This window comes from Rhinopithecus bieti, unplaced genomic scaffold, assembly GCF_001698545.2.
Source record: "Rhinopithecus bieti isolate Rb0 unplaced genomic scaffold, ASM169854v2 scaffold_7967, whole genome shotgun sequence".
NCBI classification, from domain to species: Eukaryota; Metazoa; Chordata; class Mammalia; order Primates; family Cercopithecidae; genus Rhinopithecus; species Rhinopithecus bieti.
The window spans coordinates 2,601,361-2,622,282 of NW_016806112.1; the positions used below are offsets into that span (position 1 = coordinate 2,601,361).

At 51.7% G+C, this 20,922-nt stretch overlaps 1 protein-coding gene across 1 annotated transcript in view; it reads right to left on the bottom strand.

Moving 5' to 3' along the window:
• Positions 1-16,748, bottom strand: part of ADGRD2 (adhesion G protein-coupled receptor D2) — a 28,533-nt gene extending 11,785 nt beyond the window's left edge. Inside the window, 11 exon segments of the mRNA XM_017874758.1 lie at positions 842-997; positions 9,153-9,258; positions 9,637-9,760; positions 11,128-11,239; positions 12,776-13,060; positions 13,334-13,419; positions 13,806-13,904; positions 14,211-14,867; positions 15,180-15,392; positions 15,745-15,812; positions 16,693-16,748. Coding sequence (XP_017730247.1) covers positions 842-997; positions 9,153-9,258; positions 9,637-9,760; positions 11,128-11,239; positions 12,776-13,060; positions 13,334-13,419; positions 13,806-13,904; positions 14,211-14,867; positions 15,180-15,392; positions 15,745-15,812; positions 16,693-16,748 — 1,962 coding nt within the window.
• Positions 16,749-20,922: the final 4,174 nt, after the last annotated feature.

Sequence of the window (20,922 nt, forward strand, 5' to 3'; positions counted from 1 at the left end):
GATCTCCTGACCTCGTGATCCGCCCGTCTCGGCCTCCCAAAGTGCTGGGATTATAGGCTTGAGCCACCGCACCCGGCCCCAGCTAATTTTTGTATTTTTAGTAGAGATGGGGTTTCACCATGTTGGCCAGGCTAGTCTCCAACTCCTGACCTCAAATGATCCGCCTGCCTTGGCCTCCCAAAGTGGTCAGATTGTAGGTGGGAGACACCATGCCTGGCCCTGACTTTACAGGAAAAATGCATTTGGTAACATGTTTTTCTAATGTGCCCCTCAACATGCCAGGTGACCCCAGCATTCCTGAGGCTCAGGTCCCATCTCACGTGACTTCTCAGCAAGTGACCACTCAGGGCCCCTTTCCAGCTCCAGTGAGTCCAGCCCCTCCTGATGTCCCCTTAGAGTTTCCCCCAACAAGTTGTTTACAATTTATTATTTACTCATTTATTTTTAGATACGGTTTTGCTCTATCACCCAGACTGGAGTGCAGTGGCATGATCTTGGCTCACGGCAGCCTCGACTTCCTGAGCTCAAGCAATTCTCCTGCCTCAGCCCCCTGAGGGGCTGGGACTATAGGCGCAAGTCGCCATGCCTGGCTAATTTTTGCATTTTTTGTAGAGATGGGGTTTCGCTATGTTGCCCAGGCTGGTCTTGAACTCCTGGGCTCAAGTGATCAGCCGCCCAAAGTTCTGGGACAACAGGTATGAACTATTGCGCTCAGCCCTGTCCCCCACAATCTATGACAGCTGGCATCCCTCAGAGGCTTCTTCTTACTACCTATTGGCTCTTCTCTTCACCTCCAGCTAAGAACCCCCCTCCTGACACCCCCCTCCCACCGTGCACTCACCTGTACTTCATAGATTTGCAGCAGGACGGCAAAGCTGGTGCTGTGGTTGCAGAAGCAGGCGGTGGAGTCTGGGTACAGGGCAGCCACGGAACAGCCTGTGGTGGCCCAGGCACCCCCTGTATATGGGCTTGGGGGATGGGGAGGGAACAGAGGGCTCTTGAGATAAGGTGGAGCAAGCAGGGGAAAGGCTCTCCCCAAAGCCTGGGGCCCATCACTGCCCTGCCTCTAACCAGCTACATGACCTTGGGGAGTCACCGCCCCTTCCTGGGTCTCAGTTTTTCACCTATAAAATATGCTTGACATTCTTAGGATGGTAGGAGGGCAGGGCTGATACCAGTGATTGCCGTTTACCAACTTCATTAATTACTGAGCCACTGGGACCAAGGTTCCCTACCTCAGCTAAAGATCCAGGGCAGGGAGCCAGGCTAATCCCTGGAGCCTGCTCTGCTCCTTCAAGAGCCCTAGGGCCCTGGCCTCAGATAGATCAAGTTCAACACCCATTTGACAGATGAGTCCCTTCCTAGGCACCTCACAGTGAGTGCTTCCTCCTTCACATACTCTCATGACAGGGAGCTCACTACCCCCTGGGTAACACATCCTCCTGCCCCAGCTTGTCCTAGAGGTGGGAGGAGCCTGGAGTCACCTCGAAAGGCAGATGGTGAATGGAGGTCAAAACCATGTGTAAGTCTTGCCTCATCCCCAAGCAGAGTGGACATCTTTTTAAAAAATCACCTTAAAGGCTGGGTTCAGTGGCTCACTGTAATCCTAGCACTTTGGGAGGCCAAGGCGGGTGGATCACCTGAGGTCAGGAGTTCGAGACCAGCCTGGCCATCGTGGCAAAACCCTGTCTCTACTAAAAATACAAAAATTAGTTGGGAGTGATGGCGGGCACCTGTAATCCCAGCTACTTGGGAGGCTGAGGCAGGAGAATCGCTTGAGGGACATGGAGGTTGTATTGAGCCAAGACTGCACTACTGCACTCCAGCCTGGGCGACAGAGCAAGATTCTGTCTCAAACAAAACAAAACAAAACAAAACAAAAACAAAAAAACCTGGAAATGGAAACTAACCTGATACTGTAGTTCCAGAAAGCACAGACAGGCTCCAACAGCTTATGACGGAAGGTCTGGAGGCAGGAGACAGGGACAGGGCAGGTGCATGAGTGTGGATTGAGCAGCACGGTGCAGGTGTGAGTGTGGATGGGAAAGGAGAGAAACCAGGAGAAGGGAGGGATGCCAAGGACTCTGCATTTTAGGGACCAGGGGGTTGCCCACCATGCATTGTGGATGAAGGGGCAGAGGGGAGACAGAGGGAGGAGAGCGCAGACTCTCTGGTGTGGAAGGTGGAAAAACTGGGAACGAGCTAAGCAGCCATCACTGGGGAGTGGTTAAGCAACTGTGCCTCTCCTCTCCTTAGGATACTGCCTCTGGTAAGATGAACACACAGACCTCTGGCTACTGATGTGGGAGGATCTCTGTGATTCGTTGTTCAGTAAAGGAAGAATTCACAACATTGGGCATGATATAAGCCCATTTATGTGAAAAATTAAGGTCTGCATACTTGTGAAAACACACACACACACGTACACACATAGCATGTGTGGGAGCAAACACACAGTGAACTTAACAGTGGTTAGGTCTGGGTTTGAATGCGTTATGATGCATGTGTTAGTTCTTTTGTAATTAAACAATGACAAAAGTATAGATTTTATAACATGTCATTAAGCAGTGAAGACACATCAGGTGGCCAGTGGTACCAGCCCCAGTCTAGGTAGGGAAGGTAGCCTGAGTTTGGGACTTGGGCCATCTGTCCTGACTGGGGAGGGTGATGGTAATCACACCTCACTTTGTGTCTTGCCAAGCACTTTCACGTCCTTTATTGTAGCTGATCTTCATAGCAACCTAAGAGATAGCTATAAATTCATGCAATTTCAGATGAGGAAACTGAGGCTCAGAGAGGAGGGTTAACCTGCTCAAGATTTACACAGCGCCATGCTTTGCATGGCTCCACTGAAAGACCAAGGGCTTTCATTTTGCAAAAGGAAATAAATACATATAGTGTTATGTGCCCAGAAAACAGCTTAAGTAAAATGCACCAAAATGTTCATAGCGGTTATCTCTGGGTAATAACATTTTGTCTTTATCCTTTTCTGTATTTTCTGAATTTGTCACAATGAGTAACACATTGCTTTTATTTATTTTTATTTTAACATCTTTTAAATTATTAATATATAAAAACAATCTCAAAAATTTATCCTTTAGAATATTAAACAAGGCTGGGCGTGGTGGCTCACTTTGGGAGGCTGAGGCAGGGGGATCACTTGGGCCCAGGAGTTTGAGATCAGCTTGGACAACAAAGTTAGATCCTGTCTCTGTGAAAAATACAAAATGAAATTAGCCAGACGTGGTGGTACGGACCTGTAGTACCACCTACTTGGGAGGGTGAACTGAAAGGATCGCTTGATCCCAGGAGGTCGAGGCCGCAGTGAGCTGTGGTGGTGCCACTGCACTCCAGCACGGGTGACAGAGGGAGAGACTGCCTCAAAAATAAATACATAATAAAAATAAAAATATAAGCGAAATTGACAAAGTTCTAGCTAGACTGTCCAAGAATGAAAAAGAAAACATCACTGTAGAGTCTACAGATGTGAAAAGGACCATAAGGAAATAGTATAAACAATTCTGTGCTGGAAATTTGACAACCTGGATGAAATGGACACATTCTTTGAAAGGCACAAATTACCAAACCATCTCAAGAAGAAATAAAACACCCAAATAACCTGTATCAATCAAAGAAACAGAACGCACAATTAAAAATCTTTCCACAAAGAACACACGAGGTCCAGAGGAATTCACTGGTGAAGCTGATCAAACATTCACAGAGGACAGAACTCTTCCCAACTCATTTTATGAGGCCAGCATTAATCTGACACCCAAACCAGAGGAAGACAGTACAGGAAACTATAGAACACATTATTCATGAACATAAACACAAAAATCATCAACAAAATACTAGCTAACTGAATCCAGCAATATATATATAAGATATATATAACCATAACCAAATTACACTGATCTCAGGAATCCAAGGTTGGCTGGAAATCAGTCAGTGCGATTTACTAGATTAATGAAATAAATGAGAAAGCCATATGATCATATAAACGTGCAAGAAACATTTGACAAAATTCAAAGGCCATTCATGATAAAAATTCTCAGCGAACCAAGAAGAGAAGGGAACTTGATTTGATGGACATCTACAAAAAGCCCAAACATCACACTTAATGGTGAAAGTCTAGATGCCTTCCTTCTAAGATAACGAATGAGACAAGGATGGCTGGCCTCACCATCCAATTCAACATTGATCCAGAGATCCTAGCTGGTGCAACAAGGGAAGAAAAAGAAAGGAAAGGAAGAAAAGGGAGGAAAGGAAGTAAGGAAGAAGGAAGGCAGGAAGGAAGGAGAGAGAGAGAGAGAGAGAGAAAGAAGAAAGAAAGAAGAGAAAGAAAAGAAAGGAAGGAAGGAAGACAGAGAGAGAAAGGAAGGACGGAAGGAAGAAAGGAAGAAAGAAGGAAAGAAGGAAGGAAAGAAAGAAAGAAAAAAAGGAAAGGAAGGAAGGGAGAGAGAAAGGAAGGAAGGAAGAAAGACATGGATTGGAAAGGAGAAACAAAAACTGCCTTTACTTGAAGACAACATGAGCATGTATGTGGGAAATCCTAGAGATTCAGGAAAAGAGCTACTGTAAGTACTAAGTGAGTTTGGCAAGGTTGCAGAATATAATATCATTGTACAAAAATCAATTATATTACTATATACCAGCAATGAATAGTTTAAAATTAAGAAAACAATACCATTTCTGGTAATATCCAAAACTTTGTAATACTTAGGAATATATTTAACAAAATATTTCTAAGATCTGTTCACTGAAAGGTATATATCACTGAGAAAATAATGCAAAAACCCTAAATAAATGGAAAGCTATGTCTTGATAATGAATTGAAAGATGCCAGTTCTCCCAAATTGATATACAGAGTCAATGCAATGCTAATCAAAATACTAGTAGGTTGTCTATAGACATTTATGAGCTGATTCTAAAATATATATGAAAATGCAAAGAATCTAGAATAGCCAAAGTAACTTTGAAAAAGAACAAGGCTGGGTGTGGTAGCTCGGGCCTGTAATCCCAGCACTTTGGGAGGCCAAGGCAGGTGGACTGCTTGAGCTCAGGAGTTTGAGACCAGCCTGGGCAACATGGAAAAATCCTGTCTCTACAAAAAGGAAAAAAAAAAAAAAAAAATTAGCCAGGCATGGTAGATTGCCTGTAGTCCCAGCCACTCGAAGGGCTGGTGCTGAGGTGGGAGGAGGATCCCTTGAGCCAGGGAGGTTGAATCTACAGTGAGCTGTGTTCACACCACTGTACTCCAGCCTGGGCAATAAAATGAGACCCTGTCCCCCCCCACCCCCCAAAAAAAGGAAAAAGAACAAAGTTAGGCCAGGCACAGTGGCTCACACCTATAATCCCAGCACTTTGGGAGGCTGAGGAGGATGGATCGCGTGAGGTCAGGAGTTCAAGACCAGTCTGGCCAACATGGTGAAATCCTGTCTCTACTAAAAATACAAAAAATTGACAGGGTGTGGTGGCATGTGCCTGTAATCTTAGCTACTGGAGGCTGGGGCAGGAAAATCACTTGAACCTGGGAGGCAGAAGCTGCAGTGAGCCGAGATCGCACCACTGCACTCTAGCCTGGGTGACACCCAGAGATCACACCCATCTCAAAAAACAAACAAACAAACAAAAAGCCCAAAAAACAAAGTTAAAGGATACACTACCTGATTTCAAGGCTTACTATACAGGCACATTAATCAGGACAGTATGAAATTAACATAGGGATAGGCATATAGATCACTAGAACAGAACACACAGCCCAGAAATAGATCTACACATATACAGACAATTGATTTCAACAAAGGTAACAAGAAAATTCAACGGGAGCAAAGAATAATCTTTTCAACAAATAGTGTTGGAACTGTTGTCTATATGGAAAAAATGAACTTCAACCTTTTTACCTTCATAATATATAGAACTTAAGTTGAAATAAATTATACACCTACACGTAAAAGCTAAAGTGATAAACTTCCTTGAGAGTATCTTTGTGACCTTTGGATTGCCAAAGCTTTCTTAGATAGGATACAAAAGCATGAGCTATGCAAGACAAAATTGATAAATTGGACTTCATCACAATTAAAACTTATCTTCCAAAGATACTGTTAAGAAAACAAAAGCAAGCCACAGACCAGAAGAAATTATTCACAAGACATATCTCTAACAAAGGACTTGTATCCAAAATATATAAAGAATTCTTACAACTCAATAATAAAACAAATAATTTAAAAATTGGGGAAAAGATTTGAAGATGCATTTAACAAAGGAAGATATATGACAGCTTTGCATAAAGAAATGCCCAGAATCATTGGTTTTCAAGGAATTGGAGCTTAAATCCACAATGAGATATCAATACATGACTATTATAATGAATGACATTAAAAACACTGACAAGGATGTTGGCAGAGGTGTGGAGCAACTGGAACTCTCCAACTCTGCTACTGGGAATGTAAAAATGGTTCAACCACTTTAGAAAACAGTTTGACAGTCTCTTAGGAAGTTAAAATACACTTATGCTACAACTCAGCAAGTCTACTTTCAGGAATCTACCTAGTAAAGAGAAATCATTTATCCACAAAAATACTTGTATATGAGTGTTCATACCAGACTTATTCATAGTAGCCCAAACTGAAAACAAGTCAAATCTCTGTCAACAGGTAAATGGAAAAACAAATCATGGTACATCCACGTACCTGAATACTACTCAGCAGTGAAAAAGGAATGAGCTACTGAAATGTGCAACAACATGAATGATTCTCAACAATGGGACCTGAGCAAAAGCCAGGCCTCAACACATACTAGATGATTCCATTTACATGAAATGCTAGAAAAGACAGACACAGGGCTGGGCACAGTGGCTCACACCTGCAAATCCCAGCACTTTGGGAGGCCAAGGTGGGTGGATCACCTGAGGTCGGGAGTTTGAGACCAGCCTGACCAACATGGAGAAATCCCATTTCTACTAAAAAAAAAAAATACAAAATTAGCCGGACGTGGTAGAGCATGCCTGTAGTCCCAGCTACTCAGGAGGCTGAGGCAGGAGAATCGCTTGAACCCAGGGGGCGGAGGTTGCAGTGAGCCGAGATCGACCATTGCACTCCAGCCTGGGCAACAATGGCGAAACTCCATCTCAAAAAATAAAATAAAAGAAAAGACAGACAATCTACGGTTACAGAAAGCAGGTCAGTGATTTCCTGGGGTAGCAGCATGGAACACTGACTGGGAAGGGGCACAAAGAAGCTTTTTGGGAAGGCAGAAATGTTCTAGACCTTGAGTGGGGCAGTGGTACACATGTATATACACTGGTCCAAATTTGTCAAATTGTATGCTTAACGTGGATGCATTTTAGCATATGTAGATTTAGACATTTCAATCAATTTGATTTTTTTTTTTTTTTTTTTTTGAGCGGGGGGCTTGCTCCTTTGCCCAGGCGGGGGGGGAGGGGCTGGATATGGCTCACTGCAGCCTTGAACTCCTGGGCTCAAGCCATCCTCCTGCCTCAGCCTCCTGAGTAGCTGAAACTGCAGATGTTGTGCCGCCTTGCCTGGCCAATTTTTCTATTCTTTTTTAGGGATGAGTTCTCATTATGTTACCCAGGCTGATCTCAAACTCCTGGCCTCAAGCAATCCACTTGCCTCAGCCTCTCAAAGTGCTGGGATTACAAGCATAAGCTACCATGCCTGGCCTCAATCAATTTGACTTTTTTTTTTTTTTTTTTGTCTTGGGAGGATATATACAAGAGACTGATAAGCAGTGGTGTGTGTGTGTGTGTGTGTGTGTGTGTGTCCAAGATTACTGGTTGTGAGCAAAGAAGATAGCTTTCTCTGAAACATTCCAGTGTTTCAGAAGGGAGAAGAAATTTGTGTATTAAATGTGAAATGAAATTTAACATATCTTGGCGATCTTTCCATGTCCGTTTATACAGAAATATCTCAATCCCTATACAACTTTCAGTTGACTATCCCGTTGCACACTTGGTCCGTTTACCTGCAGGAGATGGGTTCCAGGACCCCCAAGGAAACCAAAGCCTGCCAAGGCTCAAGTTTTTTATATAAAATGGCATGGTATTTGCATATAACCTACACACATGCTCCTGTATACTTTAAGTCATCTCTAGATTACTTGTAATACCTAATACAACTTAAATGCTATATAAATAGCTGTTATGCTATCTTGCTTAGGAAATAAAATATAAATGTATAAATAGCTGCTATACTGTCTTATTTATGACCCCCAAAATAAAAGTCTATAGATGTTCAGTACAGATGCTATTTTTTTCTGAATATTTTCCATCCGTGGTTGCTTGAATCCTTGCTGGTGAAACCCTCCCATATGGAGAGCTGACTATATGTATCTGCAAAACTTTTTTTGTTTGTTTTTTGAGACAGAATCTTGTTCTGTCGCCCAGGCTGGAGGGCAGTGGTGTGATTTCGGCTCACTACAACCTCCACCTCCTGGGCTCAAGCAATTCTCCTAACTTAGCCTTCCCAGTAGCTGGGACTACAGGCGTGTATCACTACGCCTGGCTAACTTTTATGCATTTTTAGTAGAGATGGGGTTTCACCATGTTGGCCAGGCTGGTTTCGAACTGCTGACCTCAAGTAATCCGCCCTCCTCAGCCTCCCAAAGTGCTGGGATGACAGTCATGAGGCACCGTGCCCAGACCTACAAAACTTTTAAAGTAGTCCCCTACTGATGGACATTTAGGCTATTTTTATTTGTATGAAGCACATTCATATGTGAAGGCCCCTGCACACACACTGCAGTGAGTGAATGAATGAATTCACTGCACACGCTGCAGTGAATGACTCCATGAGAACTAACAGGTTTTCAAGTTACGCAGACCTAGAATGAAATCCCAGCTCTGCCACTTACAAGCTGGGGCCAATCACATCAGCCCTCCCAAGCTGTGGATAAAGTACACAGTTGGAGGAATAATGAATGCTCCATTCATTAATGCCACCTGCCATAAGGTCCCCTGCAGTCAATCGCTTTCCTTCCCATTCCCTTGAGGACAATGGAGGTGGCTTGCAGGTACATTTTGTGTGCATTATTAGGCCTTGGTTGTCCAATGAATAAATATTGGGGGTTGGGGGAACTGAGCCAGGACACATGCACCAGGATGGCTGCTTCCCAGAAGCGCCACCCAGTACCTGGGCCTGGTGCTGCAGATGAAATGTCACAGCCATGTTGACCTCTCCAGTGACGTCCCACACTTCAGAGGAGATGATGGCTGACCCCACCTGGGTGCTTAGGAACCTGTGGGAAGAACGGGAGCTTTCAAGGGTGGCTGTGGAGGAGGGATGGTGCCTGGCTGGGGCATGTCACTCAGGCCCCTACGGCGGAGGTGGCAGCCTCTGTGTCCAAAGAGGTATCAGGAATTATGGCACCTGGTTCAGTCTTGCCTTAGGGACTTGCTGGTAACTTGGGTAAGTCCCGACACAGAAGCCAGAACCCCAGAGAGGAGTTGAGCTGTGTTCACCTCTGGCAGGTGCGGAAGTGTGTGAGTGTTGGGCAGAGGTGGGAAACGGTGGGCGCTGGGCTGCTAAGGACACATGCACCCACCAGAATGCAGGCTCTGGCCTTCCTGGGGAGGGGACACAGGCCCTCACAACCTTCCAGGTGGCGTCTACTCACCTCTGCATCCTGTTTGCTTCCTCTGAGCTGGCAGGGGCCTGGGGCTGTAGGTCCAGCCCCTCTAGGGTATGCTGGAAGACTCTGGAGGTGAACCAGCTGTGGATCACGGTGACTCCAGAGAGGCCTGGCTGAGTGGAAGGGGCACCAAGGCACCACCCGGTGGCTGGGCAAGCACCACCAGCTGGCCCTAAGGGTGATGCTCTCCCCACTCTACAGATAGGGAAACTGAGGCTCAGAGAGGTTAAATGACTTCCCTAAGATCACACAGCTAAGAAGTGGAAGAGCCAAAATTCCAAGCAGCCACAGTCCATGTGCTTAACCTTACAACTCCAAGGCCCTTTGCCCCTTGCCCTAATCCCCCACCACTGCATGGCATCAAGCATAGGGGGTCTCCCTCCACTACCCACTCCTGAGGGAAGATGTGTGTGGTTCTGTGGAGGAGACTAAGTGAACACCACTATGTGGTGGGTGCTTTTAACCTCATAAGCCACAAGGCAAGTAGTAATGTGCCCATTTTACAGATGAGCAAACTGAGGCTCTGAAAGATGAGTAGCACAGCTAGCAATGGTTAGAGCTGAGGTTTGACCCAGAACCCAGCAGGGCTCTCGACACCCCCTCGTCCTCACCCACCTTTTCCGAGGAGTCGCCTCACTTCACCTGCAGGAATGTGGATATGGCCGGGCCCCTCTGGACGCCCACCGGGCATTGTGAATAAGCAGCCTCTTGTGCTGGCCTCCCTCAAGCGTAAGCTGCGTACCTCCAGGCCTGGGGATAAATGGGGCTGGGTGGCTGGACCGCGGAGTGAGGTCTTTCTGCTGAGCCAGCCCCAGCTAGCAGGGTCTGGATCTCTCTCTTCCTGCCATAGGCCTACGAGTCCACCATTCCTGCTCAGAGAGGTACAGCAACTTGCCCAAGGCAAATCTGACTTTTCCAATTCTAGGGGAAGGGGTCACTGAGAGGGGGGGCGGTCACCGCGAGGCAGGACCTGAATATTGATGAGTCACCAGAAACTGGTGGGAGCCCAAAGGACATGTGTTTGTACCTGAAGCTTTACCACAGGTGCACCCCCATTCAGGCTACAAACATTCACCGAGTATGTATTTGGGCTTGGCCCGGAGATGCAAAGACAGCTTACCACTCAGGGAGTGTCCCGTGGAGGGAGATAATCCCATTATGTAATTGCCAGAAGTGCAATGAAAGACATGTTCAAGGTTCTGGGGTAATAGAGGTGGGAGGAACTGTCTCTCAGTGGAGGACAGAGCTAAAACAGGAAGGCTTCCTAAAGGGAGTGATGCCCATGCAGGGTTCTCAAGGATGTATAGGCATTTGCTAGGAGATCAAGGGAGAGAGGGCATTCTGGATTCAGGGCACAGCATGGGCAAAGGCAGGAAACAGAATGGAGTGTCTGTGGACGTGCAGACAGCTCCCAGTCACCAGGGCTGAGGAGGGAGGTCTGAGTCCAGCCACGTGGGCAGGTGGGTGCAGGCTCACCAGCATGGCGGTGCTGGATGTGCATTCGGGGCTGCTCTGAGGTCATTGTGGTGCTCAGCAGGGGCGCCAGGCGCTGCACACTCGCCACCAGGGTCATAGGCCCACCAACCACCTGGGAGGATGCTGCATCTCAGCTTCCTGTCACACTCTGCACCCCACTGCTGCCTGCCCTGAGTGCTGGAATGAACGCTCCATGATCTGGGAGGTGGTCCTACCCTCTCCAGACCCTCCGTGGCTCTTCAAGGACTCCAGGATCAAGTCCTGGGTCCTCAGGTTGACATTCGAAGCCCGACGTGCCCCAGCCTCCTTCAACCTATCCAATTCTATCTCCCAAGCCACCCCATCCTCCTGTTTGCCAACCAGGGCACACTCGGAAGGCTGGGCCATGCCTACTCCTTCACTGTGGCTCAGTGCTAGACCTGTAATGGGTGCTCAACACTGAGATTCCAAAAGGAAAGCCATGGGTGGGAGTGGTGAGAGCAGGGGAGGGAGGAGAGAAACCTGCATTCATGGGGCACCTACTCTGTGCTGGGCAAGTCACACTGTTCATCCCTAATGCCTCTCCATTGCCTTAGCAAGGCTGGTGTGATCATCCCCATTCCCCAGGGAAGAAAACTGAGCTTCAGTCTGACTTTCCCCAGTCTACTGCAGTGCCTTGGATCCCTAATCAACTATGGGCTTGCACACTTCCCAGGATGGGGAGCTCACTACCCATAGCGAATCATTCCATAGAACCAGCCTCCTGTGTTACGTTGTTTTCCCCTACCCCCATACCCCCATGTCCTAGTCCCAAATCTGTCCTCTGAGGCCCACCAGGGGTACCAGGTTTGCTTCTTCAACTCCAGATAATTTGCAGGCACTGTTCATGATTCTTGGTCCCCCCCCACACCCCCCCCACCCCGCTCTGGACTGATCACTCCCAGGCTGACAGCCACTTCTGCCAGGACAAGGTTTCCAACAGCCTCTCCATCTGGATAGCACCTCTCATGTTGTCCAGAGTGTCTGGGCTGTTTAGGCAGACAAGGTGGACTGTCCACTCTGTATAGATCCCCCACTTAAGGTGGTCAGCAGGTTCTTGGAGATGGGGGAGGCTCTTACTGACTGGCGGCTCTTAATCATTTAACTTAAGCTATTGGTCAAGTGCAATTTTTTTTTTTTTTTTTTTTTTTTTTTTTTTTTTTTTTTTGGAGACAGAGTCTCACTCTGTCACCCAGGCTGGAGTGCAGTAGTGTGATCTTGGCTTACTGCAACCTCCATCCCCTGGGTTTAAGTGATTCTCCTGCCTCAGCCTCCCGAGTAGCTGGGATTACAGGCTCCCACTACCAGGCCTGGCTAATTTTGTATTTTTAATGGAGACAGGGTTTCACCATGTTGGCCAGGCTGGTCTCAAACTCCTGACCTCATGTGATACACCCGCCTCAGCCTCCCAAAGTGCTGGGATTACAGGCATGAGCCACTGCGCCCAGCCTCAAGTGCAATTGTTTGTGGAAATTAAACTTATCAAATAGACAAAAGAGAAGCTTCTCTGGATAGATGCAGAGATGGAGCGCAGAGCTAGGTGCTGACTCCCCCACAGCTACACAACCAGCTGGTGGCTAGGCTGGAACCACAGCCCAGGCCCCTGCCCACCCTGCCCTGCCAGCCTCACCTCATGGATGGACAGCCATGCTTCAGCCACCTGCTCCTCCAGGACCAGACTGGCCACAGATACAACGCCTTGGCTCAGCTGCTCCCAGGGGCCTGTCAACAACAGCTCAGGGTCCCCAGCCCCGAGGGCCACCACCCTCTTCAGGAAGCGCACAACAGCCAGAAGTGCGGCCGGCCCCAGTGGAGCCATCTCCATCGCCAGGACATGCTCCAGAAGGCCCAGGAAGCTGGAGGCCTCCGCTGGGGACAGGGTCCCATGGGCTTCAGAGAGGGGGTCCGGGAGGAGCTGTGGGCAGAGGAGCCACTGACTCTGGGTCTGGTTGTTATGAAGGGATCCCCCCAGGAGCCACACTTGGGCTTTGCCAGGGTCTTCTTGGTGGGCACCCATTAAACTTGTCACAAGCCCCCAACTCTCAGGGGCTACAGAATAGAGAGCCTGAATGGCCTTAATCCCTGCAGGCACACCAGGTGGGTGTCCCCTTTACAGGGGAGGAAACTGAGGTGCAGCGAGGTGACCCACAGAGCCCCCAGGCTTGCCAGCCCCTGAAAGGGAGCTCACCACAATGTCATTCGCCAAGGCATTGACTCGGCTGATAACATCCTGGCCAGGCCACGACTGGGCATCCTGCAGCCGATGATAGGTCTCTGCAAAGGAGTGGATGCCAGGCTGGGTCCCGGGCAATACCCCTGCCCAGAGGTGCCAGCCTGTTCAGCGACCTCTACCCACCACGTGCTGCCCAGGGAAGGAAGAGCACCTTGATGGCTGTGTGTCCAGAGTCTTACACACAGTGTTCTAGATGGGGAAACTGAGGCACAGAATGGCAAAAGAGCTTGCCCAACGTCACACAATTTGGATTCACCCTCAGGTCCGTCTGAACCCACTGTTCTGTGGCTTAGACTCCATGGAGACCTTGAAGCTCTGAGATGATTCTAAATTCCCAGACTTTGCCAATAGCTCATCCCCTCTCAGTCTACTCCGGTCCACATCAGCTTTCCCTTCAGCAGAGCACAGGGGCACAGCCAGGGCGCACCTGTCCGGTAGCAGCAGAGGAAGAGCTGCGGCTCCAGGCAGAGTTCAGAGCCCTCACTGCGAGGTGCCGGGTTCCACGTAGGGCACTCCTCGGAGGGCACTGGCAGGCGCGGGGAGCTGTTAGGGCTCCTTAGGGGTCCTACGCACCCTGGCGAGCCAGGATGCACGGCCCCGGGGTTAGGGGGCAATGTGAAACCTGAGAGAGGGACACTGTGGCCAGCTCGGCGTAGGGGTAAGGGGGAGGCTTACGCTGGGACCAGGCTTACGCTGGAGCTCGCAGGCACTGCAGCCTGGAGAGGGCGTGGCCAGAGCTAGGCGTGGCTTGGTTGGCAAGGGGATCGAGTTCCAGGGTCGGAGGGGAAGGATTCGGGGCCACGGGGTGGGGCCGGGGCGGGACGGGTCGTACCGGGACAGAGAAGGCGCACCCACACCATGGGCAGCAGCGAGGGTGCGATGTCCAGGGCACCCGGGTCCCAGCGGAAGAGCAGGCCCTCTGGGGGCGGCGCGCAGGCCTGTGCCTGGTGCAACTGCGCAGGACTCAACGCCCGTGCCCACAGGTGGAAGTCGGTGAGGTTGCCGCTGAAGGCGTCACGCGCCGAGAAACCACCGCCCAGAGAGTCCTGATCCTGGCCCAGCACCAGGATGCTGCCGGACGGCACCGGGTGGCCGGCGCCCAGTCCCCGCGCCCCAGCGCGCCGCCTCCCGTCGGAGAACAGCGCCCAGCGCCCGCCCCTCTGCTCCCATGTGGTGCACACATGGTGCCCAGCGGCCGTCGGCGGCGGAAAGGCCTCGCGAGGAAGGCGGTGGTGACCACGCACCACCACAGCGCAGCCGGCGCAGGCTACGCCCCCGCCTCAGCTATGCTCGCAGCTAAGGCGCTGCAGCGCGTTGGGCAGCGCGGGCGCGGCAACGGAGAAGAGCGCGGCGGGGTCGGGCGAGGCACAGTCCCACTGCACGTGAGCACACGCAGTCAGCGCTGCCAGCTCGGGCAGGGGGCTCCGCAACCGCGCCGCGCGGTCAGCCGTCTTCTCGCCAAACACCAGCACGGCAGTGGTGCGCGCACCTGCGGGGACACGTGGGCCGCGACCTCAGTTTCCTCCCCTGTGAACATGGTCCTGCTCCTGCCCTTTGGCTTAGTGGCGGGGTCCTTCCAGGCTGTGGGGTGCCTCCCCACCTCAGGAAGGAGGAAATGCGGGCTAGCTTTCCCCTGCCCAAGAGTCAAACCCCGACGTCCAGTCCAGGGCAAGGGAACCTGGAGATGCAATGGGGTCTTACTCCCGGCTCATTCTGCAAATATTGTCACTGTGAGCTCCTATCTCTTAAGGTCACCCGAGCCTCTGCCCCTTGCTCCCATTTCCCAGGGGCCCACACTCACGCCTCTGTGGGGGTCTTCGCAGAGGGACCTCTCTTTGGCCCACCCAGACCAGATCGCGCAGCCGTGAAGCAAGAACCCCATCAGGGGGCTGCAGTGCCAAGTGGCCAAACTGCTGCTCGCAGGACTCTTGGGCCTGCCACCAGCTCAGTCGCTGTCCAGAGAACTTGCACACGCCACCTGCAGTCTCCACCACCTCGCCGGGGGCCACGGGGGCTAAAAACGATAGGAGAGACGGGTGGGGGTGCATTTTGTGGGCATCTGACTCTTCCAGGGCTGGGCAGAGCTAAGGACACTGGGCTTGGAGTCATTCGGGCTGGATGGGGCTGAACCCGGCCATGTCTATGGCCTCCTGAGTCCTGTCCTCTTGCCGAGCTCGTTTCGTCATCTGCACAATGGCAGGAATGAGATGGAAGCCAGTGAAGCTTTCCTCGCAGGGCCTGGTATGGTGGGGGTGAAACTAAATGTCACTCTTCCCCTCCTTTGCATTCTAGGCCAATGTACCCCTTGGATCACAGACTTGCTTAGCTGGGGGATGGGGACCCTCCCTGGGGGGGATCCCTCATACCAACCTGGGGCCCAAGCAGTCCTTGATTCACCTGGGGAGTTGGAGGGGGTCCCAGAGAGACTTCTGATCTGGGAGAGAAGAAGACAGGTGGCGGTGGGGCAGCCCTCCCCGCACACCAGCTGTTATTGAATGCCTGCTCTGGGGTGGGTGGGAGGGGCATTCAGTGGAAGCTGCAGGCTCTGCAGTCAGACCTGAATTCAAATCCCACCACTCAGAGTGGGATCTTGGGAGGGCCCTTCACTGCCCTGAACCTTTTCCCTGTGTGAGGAGTAAACAGGCTGATGAGTAAGAGGGGTCACCTTTAGTGAGTGCTTTTATTCCATCTGTGCCAGGGCTTATCTTGCATAACCTCTGCAGTGACCTCATGAGGTGGGATGGCCACTTGGAACCCTTGAAGCTGTGAGTCCCCTTGACCGCCTCCCAGGCACCGCCCTCCCAGAGGTGAAGGTACCAGGAGGCAGAGGAAACAGTAGCACCACGGTGCCATCCTGGATCCAACAGAGCAGGTAACCGACAGCAGGGGTCACAGGCAGGCCAACGTGGACTGAGGAAAAAAAGTCACAGGAAAGCAGCTTGGCATCCTGCCTTGCTTCCCCCTTGGATTTCTGCAGGGTCCCTTTGCCCTTTGCTTGGCTCCCAGACCCCACTGAGCTGGGAACCAACCAGTGGGCTGGAAGCCCAGGTGGCCCTCCCACTAGGGGCGACATTTACTTGCACAAAAGATGGTCTCCAGGAGCCCTTCAGGACCGAAGCAGGGAAACACTGTCGCCCTGGAGAGCTGGGAGAGAAGGAGGCAGCAGCAGTCGCTGGCCAGAGCGGGGCGAAACAGAGCTCAGGGTCCCTACGGGGGGTGGGGAAGTTCAGGGCCAGGTGGGCTTCTTTGTGTTTCTTGGTGTTCTCCGCCAAGGCTCTGCTTCGTCAGGCCTCTGCCGAGTTCCCTGGCCTCACCTGTCCACCGCTCCTCCGTGCCGCCACCTTTCCCCTGCTCCCCAAGGTGCGACCATTTCTGAATTTCCCTTCTCCAGACCTGTGACCATGCCATCCCTCCTGCCTGGACTGCCTCCCAGTCTCTCAGTAGTACCTCTCCAGGTTCAGCCTGCGGTTCCCGCTGGTGGGTGTGCGGCAGCCAGGCGCAGTGCTCAGCGGGGATACCCTAACCCTGGGTGATCTGGGGGTCACTCCCGTCAACCTGGAGGACTCCGCCGGCAGGGAAGAGCCTCCTGGGTCTCTGCTCCAGCCTTGGCATTACACAAATGTGCCTGAGAAAACACGGTGTCCTGACACCCGGCCTCCTGCCACCTGGTGACGGCATCTGAGCCATCACCCGTGATCATTCACCCCTTTTCCCTCTTCCAGACAGCACGAAAATCCAACATGCCCCTCACCAGAGGACTCGGAGGCTCCCGCGTTTTGGACTCTGAAAAGCAACTCCCTCTTTCACGTCTGCCTGGATTCGCGCCCTCAAGCTCCCTAGCCCACTTTTCTTGCTCTCCAAACACTCGTTGAGGCCAGAGAGGGAGATGCGAAGTTTGCCCGCCACTGCACGTCCGTCCTCTGCGAGGCGCCAATGGGCCTGAGTCAGGGGCCTCCCCTTCACCCGCTGGTCCCTCCCCTGTTCCCAGCTCCAGTTCCTCACCCGCTTTGCCTGGCCTGGCGCCTGTGGCTCTTCACCGTCTGCGAGGCGTCTGCGGGGACTAAAGTCGGGGAGGCCACGGCTGGCTCTGGCTGGTACCAGGAGATCCCGCCCCTCGACCCAGGAGACCCCGCCCCTCGGCCACGCCCCCTTTCTGCTCCCCACCCCGCCCTCTTGGGCCCCCCACCCAGCCCAGCCAGCCAGAGACCTGCCTCTAGGTGGGTGGGAAGAGACCTTCAGTCCCTCGCCCCGGGCCTGCTGTCACTACCTTCCCCAAACACACTGGTTAAAGTCACCCGATTAGAAGGGGCCACCTGTGAGACTTGGATCCAGAGCAAACTAGTGGAAGCTGAAGGGTCTTTGGGCTTCCCAGGCCCCTCGGAGGCCGGGATGGTGGGGCAGGAGGGAGCGTTCAGTGTCAGGCCTACTGTCCGCCTGGAGCCGGCTCCCTACAGGACGCTTCTCCTATCCTTTCCACCTGCTGCGAGGAAGGGCTGGGGGTGGGCATACCCATTTTCCAGAGGAGAACTGAGGGCTCTCACCCTGGCTTAGGCCAGTGGCCAGTGGCAGAGCCGGGCCTTGAACCTGGCTTTCTGGATCTTCATCCAGGCCATTCTAAAGGTACTGCAGGGATGGCAGAGAGGGCCTGTCTGGGGGAAGGGAATAGGGGCAGAGCCAGGGCCAGGGCTGCAGAGGGAGGCTGAGGGGTTGGCGGGATGCAGAGGCAAAGATCCCCCATGGAATTGTGGAGTAGGGACTGGGGGCATACCTTCCTGGCCTCAGTAGCAGGGATGACTGGTTAGGAGGGAGGTTAGACTGAGTGACCCCAGGGCTCAGGCTTTGGGGGCAGATAGATCCATCCAAGTTGATCCAAGTTCATGTTGACTCTGACCTAAGGCATGACACCTAATTTCTCCAAGCCAATTTCCTCATCTGTAATGTGTGGTTGATAAATAGTTCATAACTCATGGAGGTGCTGTGAGATTTAAGTGACTTTGACTTAACACGTACCAAGCTCGTAGCTAATACATGGTGCCTGGCACACAGTCCACTTATCATTCTTGTCAAAACTCACTTAAAAGCTATCCTGCCAGGCTAGGTGCCATGGCTCATGCCTGTAGTCATAGCACTTTGGGAAGCTGAGATGGGAGGCTAGTTGAGGTCAGGAGTTTGAGACCAACCTGGGCAACATTGGGAGACCCTGCCCTGTGTCTACAAAAATTTAAAAATTAGCCGGGTGTGGTGGTGCACACCTGGAGTCCCAGCTACTTGGGAGGCTGCAGTGTGAGGATCGCTTGAGCCTGGAAGGTTGAAGATGCAGTGAGCCATTACCATCCCACTGCATTCCAGCCTGGGTGACAGAGCGAGACTCTGTTCTCCCCCCCCCCCAAAAAAAAGCCTGCTGGCAACAATTTTTGTTTTATTTTTATTATGTATATATAGAGAGACAGGGTCTTGCTCTTGTGATGGTTTATTTTAAGAAGAAGGAAGGTAATCGATATATACCAAAGGAAGATATATTGGTGGGTTTCTCTGGGTTTGATAATTTTCAAATTAAAAATTGGGAGACAAGAGGCCTCTGCTTGGGGCAGAGCTCGGAGCATTTCCCAGGTTCCTGGTCAAGCAAAACGTGGGCAGGACTTAGTTCTCTCCTGTTTGCCACCCGCCCACTTCCCACCCAGTCCCAGTTTCCAGAGCCAGTGAGAAGTGCAGGAAGGAGAGGCCCAAGATGAGAAGTGCAGGAAGGAGAGGCCCAAGATGAAGCCTCACTCTGCTTGGCCCTGGCCGGGCCTTCCCACACTTGCACCATCTCACTCAAGGCAGGGATGCTTAGGAGCTCATTATATGCATGTGCAAACTGAGCCCAGAGAGGAGAATGGACTGGCCCAAGGTCACAAAGCAAGGAAGAAGTGGGCTGCAGGACAGCCTCCAAACCCCAATGCTGCCAGTCTCCTTTGTATGGCTTCCGGCCCTCCTCACCATGCCTTTCCTGTCCCACCCCAAATCTCTTTCTGTATCTTAAGCAACCACCTTTCCATCTTTGGTGATGCCCCTGCCCTGGCGCCTCCAGCCCAACTCCCTCCCTTCCAGGGGATCACATTCTCCAGGAGTCACTCTTGAAGATGATCAAGTACCATGGAGGGGCAGGGCATCCATGGACCCCAATTTGAGGTCCCTGAGCGGTTGGGACTGGTTTGGGCCACGGCTGGCCTAATCTCCCCTCCGCAGAGCCTGGGCATTGTCCAGCTGGCAGCCAAGGGCCATCCATCCGCTTTACAGAGGGCAGCTTTGACAGGCTGCTTGTTTCCAAGGACAAAGCCTGCAGGCTGTGGGTAGGTGATAGCCACTGCGGACCTCGGGCTCATTGCCTGGGTACAGGGGATGGGGAGCCTGAGGTCTGCCAGGACCCAAGGGAGCATCGAGGGTGGCCTGAGGACATTGGGTCCTCACTCCTGGCCCCTCAGCCAAACCCCCCATAGCCCAGGGCCAGGAATTTTGGAAGGAAGAGCCAGCCACTGGGATGTTTTCACTTTGGGGTCACCCTGATCCCCCCAGAATCGAGGCTTGGCCATCAATCAGCTTTTATGTGACCCAGGCATGTCTCTTTACACTGTTTCTTTTCTACAGAATGTTGAGAATCACCTCTTTCTCTCGGGGACATAAAGCATGGCTGTGAGAAGAGATTTGTGAGTGTTGGGGCCACTGTCGTTTTTCTCTGAGCAGGTGTGGCTCCCGCTCTGTAGCAAAGTGGGATCCCTTCCCCTCCCTCACGCCCCTACAAACTTCAGTCCTCGAGTATCCGGGATGGGCCCAGAACCAGCACTGGCACAGCCTTCTCTTTGGCCTGCTCCAACCCCTCTCCCACACAGCAGTCAGGCTGATCTTCCTAAAATTTCCGTCTATTCAGCTTACATTAAAAAAAATAATAATAATAATAATAACATTTCTATCTGATTTTGTCTCTCCCCTGCTCAAAATCCTTCTGTGGCTCCCTAGTGCCTCCAGGAGAAAGTCCACCCTTCCTCCCATGGCTCACCCAGTCTACCCAGCTGTGGCTCCTTCACTGTGCCTCTTCCCCTTACCTTCCAGCCAGAGTGAAATCCCCAGGCCTCTGCGTGCGCCATTCCCTCTGCTTAGGAATAGGCAGAACTGCCCCCAGGTCTTTTCTGGTTCATTTCTACTTATCCTTCAGGTTTCTAGGGTGCTTTCCCTGATCTCCGCTTAAACTGGCTCAGGAATCCCCTGATCTCCGCAAATATCAGGAACTTGTCCACCCGTCTGCCCCCCAGCACCCAGGTTACGTTTGACAAAGTGAGCGCTTTGGAATGCTCCAACAGACCTAGTTGCACCCAGACAGATGCCTTGCGTGTGTGTTTGAGGGTGGTGGTGCTGGGGACAGTGGGAAGGGACTCTGCCTCATGGACCCCAAGGCCTGACACCTGCACTGCTGCTTGTGGCCACCGGAGGGCGAAACAACTATTTTGTGCCAACCTGTGACAGGCTCCTCCTCAGCCTGGGAGAAAAGAGAAGCCCCTCCGCCCCAC